Source organism: Arachis stenosperma, chromosome 3 (genome assembly GCF_014773155.1).
Source record: "Arachis stenosperma cultivar V10309 chromosome 3, arast.V10309.gnm1.PFL2, whole genome shotgun sequence".
Taxonomy (NCBI): domain Eukaryota; kingdom Viridiplantae; phylum Streptophyta; class Magnoliopsida; order Fabales; family Fabaceae; genus Arachis; species Arachis stenosperma.
This window is the reverse complement of record NC_080379.1, coordinates 53,341,168-53,346,747: the sequence shown is the minus strand read 5'-3', so window position 1 is coordinate 53,346,747 and position 5,580 is coordinate 53,341,168. Positions and strand designations below refer to the sequence as shown.

Below are 5,580 nucleotides of genomic sequence, written 5' to 3'. Positions count from 1 at the left end.
ACAATTACACCATGGCTTAATCTTGGAGTTAAAGAGGAGGAAGGAAAAGATGGAAAAGAAGACTGTGAAGGTGAAGAAGGAGAGTATGAATATTAGGGTTATGCGAGATATGATAAAAATTGGAGAAGAACAATGTCGTTTTCGAATAAGGGATCAGGGATCATTTTGTCCCTTATTAAAGTTGCCAGGGATCATTTTGTCCCATGTTAGAGTTTTCAAGGACCATTTTATCTTCCGTTAGAGTTGACGGAGCCAAGGACCTAAGTGACTGACAGAATTAATTGTTAGAAACCAATCGAGTAATTAAATTTAGTTGGGGACTAAAATGTTTGATTTAAAATTCTTTGAGGACCAAAATGGGTATATACTCAAAATTATTTTAAAGCATCAAAAGTTGTTTAGATATTCAGGCCCAATTTGAGTAAACAACTTAATTAAGTTATTTTTGAAAAAATAGTTTAAATAATAAATGATTATATTAAAAGTAGCTTATAAATGAATTATTTTGTGTTTGAGTTTTTAGTTCTAAAAGTACTTATTTTATAGAAATGTGATAAAAAAATAATAGCATTATGAGAGAAGTCATTTTTTTTAACTTATTTATAAGTTCCTAAATAATTTTTTAAAAAACTACAATTTGGTTTTAAAAATTATATAAGACATTAATACTACTACTTTTTATAAATCAAAAACTCAACAAAATTACTTTTGAAGCTTTCAAACGGACCTCATCCCCTTTAGTTGAAATTTTAGTTTTTCCTTAGAACGAAAATCAAACTCCTGACATAAAACAAGATTGTTCAAGTTTGTTGCTTGTACAACAAAAACACATATAGAAGATTCATTACCAAAACAAAAATTAGGTCCCGCAATGCTGTGATAGCCAAGAAATATCAAGAATTCCATATCACTACGTCATGGAACACGTTAGCAACCTTGCAGAGAGTTAAAAACCTCACCATCAGAAACGGAAAAAAAATCTTATTTGTTCATACATAAAAACTTCTGATGGATATGTGATATGTGGTTAATATACTAGTACTATTCATGTTGACTTATATGTTATTTTTACTAAATAATTAGGCATTAGAATAATTAAATCTACTATAATATATTGAATAATAAAATTTATAATAGATAGATAATCAAATTTATTTGTAATAGTATAATAAATTTTTTAAATAAGTTATCCAATACATATTTTTATACAAAATAATTAATTAGTGATTATCTTTTAGTGTTTATGTAATATGATTAAGCTAAAAGGATTGATCTTGTCATTTATTAAACATAATAAAAGGAGGAGTTAACTATGAATTCAACTAAGTATTTATTTATTAATCAAAATTCTTTTTTAGTAAAAATAAAGTTGAATGAATAATAAAGATTATAACTATTTTTTAAAAAAAAATTCATATTACACATAATATTTTTAATTCTTAATTTTTTCTATTATAAAAAAAAAAATCTCACTTTTCATTAGAAAAAACATTCTTCACTATAACACGATACTTATTAATTATTGTATGTCATTTTAACCTGAACTATTAAGATATTTATCATAATTTTTATCAATGGAATAATACCCTTAAATGAATGTAACAGGCATTCTGGAAGTATGCATAAAAAATTATGGATTATGGCCTTGAATAAGACCCAGTGATCTTTCCAAGACGAAGGGTATTTTGGTCAATTTAAATACTCTGCAACAGCCAATAAAATTATAAAAATGAATCCCATTCGAAGATCCTATTCCTTCCTACCCCAACTTCTTCGGGATTACATCACACAACACTAACACACCTTCACAGCACACACAACATTATGGCGTGCTCATCGTCAACGCCGGCGGCGTGGTGGTTCACCATCGCGGTATTGTTCTTTGTCGTCGCCGCTGCATCGGCCGGGTGGATCTCCGATGATCCGAACCCAATCCGAATGGTGCCAGACGAGCTCCGAGAAGTGGAGGCGGAGGTGGTTAGGGTCGTCGGGCGAACCCGGCACGCTCTCTCTTTCGCTCGGTTCGCCGTCAGACATGGAAAACGATATGAGAGTCCCGAAGAGCTGAAGATGCGATTTGAAGTGTTCTCTGAGAACAAGAGGCTCATAAGATCTACTAACAGAAAGCGATTGTCGTACACTCTCGCCGTTAACCGTAAGTTACTCTCTGCTTCTTCTTTTTTTGTTGATGTGTTAGTTTCTGCCGTTGGATTGTGGTTAGTTGTGTGTTTTCCCTTATGAGAGAGTCCTACCATACCATTCTCTTGTTATTTGAGTCAAGAGCTATGATCTAACTTAGTTGTTGCATCTTATTATGGTAAGCTTTTAAGAAAAATAAGCTCAAAATAAATCAGTTATATATATAAATAGCTCAAAATAAATCCAATTTTGATGCGAGTAAAATAATCTAAAATTTTTACACAGTTGCTCAGTCACAACTCTTCTCATTCATACAATCAATGTGAAAAAGTAGTTTACTTTTGCTAGGTGACTTTACCTAATTGAATGCACGACTAAAATTGCTTAACCTGAAAGTGCATTAAAGTTAAACTTTATAAATATGTGTCTGTGTGAGAGATTTTATTTCTGGTAGTGAAATTTTATGAGAGCAATATTTATATGATAAGTTCTTTCTGGATCGCATCGGCAATGCCACAAAATAAATTAAGAGAATACTAATGAAGTGAAATGATTGGCTCACTTGTAACAGAATCGATCTTGTGGACTGTAATGTTATTATTATCTATCTTATTTCAGATTTTGCCGATTGGACTTGGGAGGAGTTCAAAAGGCACAGACTAGGCGCAGCACAAAATTGCTCTGCTACCCTTAAGGGCAATCATAAGCTTACTGAAGCTGTTCTTCCTGAGACGGTATGCCAGAAACATTATAAATTTCTACTGAAACTGCATTACTTCAAGCAAAAACACCAAGCAATCAAGTGTTGTATCCCGTTATTATAACTTTGATAATATTTCTAGACTATTAGAACTTAGAAGCTTACAAAAGTTTCAATTCCTTTGGCTTTGTTTTGTAGCAAGACTGGAGAAAAGAAGGTATTGTTAGCCCAGTCAAAGATCAAGGCTCCTGCGGATCTTGCTGGACATTCAGGTTCTTCTGACAAATATTTCTTAGCTAGACATGGCCTATTATCGTATAATCATTATTTAACATGTGGTAAAAGTATCTTTTTTTAATGCAAAAGAAAAAGAATAATTAAAAAAAAAGTCCATAGGTGCTGTTGAAGCAAGAAGTAGGCTTTACTCATTGAACCATTCAATGGCCTCACTATTTTAGTTTTGTGAGCCATCAGCTGTGGCCCGATTTGCTGAGTAGTTTAAAGCAAAAACCTTTTTATCAATTTTAAAAGTACACTCTAGTTAGACCATGCCTAATCAACACTCCCTTTGTCATTTTTTCTTTGTCATTGACTCATTGAAAATTTGATATATCTTTGGATTAATGTATTCATTTGGATATAATTTGTGTCCACTTTTATTCAAATACATGAATCTAATAATGTACAAAATTTTCAACGGGAAAGTGAAAGATGATAAAAGAGAATGGTACTCCCTCCCCCAAAAAAAAATAAAAGAAGAAAATAAAAATATAAATAAAAAACAAGGCCCTCTTTGTCATGCTTTAACCAATGGTATGTGCCTCTTCAGCACAACTGGAGCTTTAGAAGCAGCCTATGCACAAGCGTTTGGAAAGAGCATCTCTCTTTCTGAGCAGCAGCTAGTGGATTGTGCTGGTGCTTTCAATAACTATGGTTGTAATGGTGGGTTGCCATCCCAAGCTTTTGAATACATCAAATACAGTGGTGGACTTGACTCAGAGGAAGCATATCCCTATACCGCGAAGAATGGTGTCTGCAAATTCAATGCTGAAAATGTTGCTGTTCAAGTCCTTGACTCTGTCAATATTACCTTGGTAATTCAAAAAATGCTTGCTTCTATGAGTTCCGATAAATGGGGTTCTGCATGATTTGCTTATGATTGAACTTTTTCTTTCCTCAGAAAAGACAGGATAGAGTTAAAGCTTTCTTGGTCTCACATCTCAAAGAAAGTTGCATGATTCTATTTATTTATTTATCTTGTTAATCCTGTTTGTTATTCCTTGTTTACAGGGTTCTGAGGATGAATTAAAGCATGCAGTTGCTTTTGTTCGGCCAGTTAGTGTGGCATTTCAGGTGGTTGATGGTTTCCGATTCTATAAGGATGGTGTTTACACTAGTAACACTTGCGGTAGCACATCCCAGGTGATTCCTTCTGCTAGAAAATACTAGAGATTTCATTGTCTTTGATAATCAAGTGTACACTGCATTTTTTCTTTACCTGTTTTGTTGAGAATCATGGTGATCAGAGAAAAAAGATGACCGAGAGGAAAATTTGAAATAAATCTGAACTTACTAAATGATGAGAATGTTGAGTAATAATACAAGTGATATCAGCCCATATATTCACATTAGTAACTAATTCTAACTAATTCACTAATATCTCTAATATGTTTAGTTTGAATGTTGATATTCGTTGGCAATGTAAATGAAATTTATGGTTCTTTTATCAGTATATGCTCATAATATTCTTAAGATGAAGCCATCATATATTTTAATTTGATTTCTAGTGTCAGAAGGTCCTACTTAAGTTATGTATTTGCATGTCCGTCATCGTCTGATTTCAGAAAAGGACAATTCAATCCACTTGTCACATATAAACAAAAGATATGAATCTGCTTGCAGGATGTAAACCATGCTGTTCTCACTGTTGGGTATGGTGTTGAAAATGGTGTCCCATATTGGCTTATTAAAAATTCTTGGGGAAAATCATGGGGTGACGATGGTTACTTCAAGATGGAGCTGGGGAAGAATATGTGCGGTAAGTATCCAAAATGCACCAAATTGACCGAAGTAATCTCAATAAATTGTCTTGCTGTGTTTGTTGATTTGCAAAGAATAATGATGTAGTATTCTAAGTGCTTTTTTGGTTTGAGAAAATGTTTTTGTTTCCATTTTTTAAGTTTTTGTAAAGAAAAAAAAGGTAAATATTCTGTTTTGATCCCTCCCTATTTCAACCACATTCTAAAAAAAATACTGAAAATGAGAATAAAAAACAAAAATGCAAACCAAAGTGCTAAATAGTGACCAATTTTACAGGAACATTGACGTTACTAGAGCTAGTGACAGTAGAATTGAAAAACTGGATCTATAAACCTAAGAGGAATGAAAGTTAAGTACTATTTTTGCTGTTTTTTTTTTAATTATTTGTTTAAATTTTTTTTCCCAGGTGTTGCTACTTGTGCCTCGTATCCAATTGTGGCTTAGATAGTACGGTTGTGGAGTTATGGTGCCTTCCTGGCTTCGATCTCTCGTCTCATGGCTACATAGTATAGCTGTTGCCATTAAAGTATTATCTATTGTATGATGGCTCCTACTTGGTAGTGTACAAAATAAGTAAGGATTGGGGATTCTCTTTATATTGTTGTAAACCACATAAAAAACCAGTGTAACATATGTATCACAATGACAGACATTTTGGCGAACATAAACCCAAATACAATAAAATATTAAAATTATTTGTA

At 32.7% G+C, this 5,580-nt stretch overlaps 1 protein-coding gene across 1 annotated transcript; it reads left to right on the top strand.

Moving 5' to 3' along the window:
* Positions 1–1,743: 1,743 nt before the first annotated feature.
* On the top strand, positions 1,744–5,580 carry LOC130968241 (pro-cathepsin H-like). Its single transcript, XM_057893416.1, has 7 exons — positions 1,744–2,155; positions 2,758–2,873; positions 3,038–3,111; positions 3,669–3,933; positions 4,130–4,261; positions 4,742–4,877; positions 5,286–5,580. The coding sequence occupies exons 1-7, from the start codon at positions 1,825–1,827 to the stop codon at positions 5,321–5,323; spliced, it is 1,092 nt and encodes a 363-aa protein (XP_057749399.1). The 5' UTR covers positions 1,744–1,824; the 3' UTR covers positions 5,324–5,580.

Bases quoted from the DNA above. Each gene is read 5' to 3' on its own strand.
- LOC130968241 (XM_057893416.1), top strand. From the start codon at position 1,825: ATGGCGTGCTCATCGTCAACGCCGGCGGCGTGGTGGTTCACCATCGCG. The intron at 4,262-4,741 runs GTGATTCCTTCT...ATCTGCTTGCAG, and splicing joins CTTGCGGTAGCACATCCCAG to GATGTAAACCATGCTGTTCT. The intron at 4,878-5,285 runs GTAAGTATCCAA...TTTTTTTCCCAG, and splicing joins GCTGGGGAAGAATATGTGCG to GTGTTGCTACTTGTGCCTCG.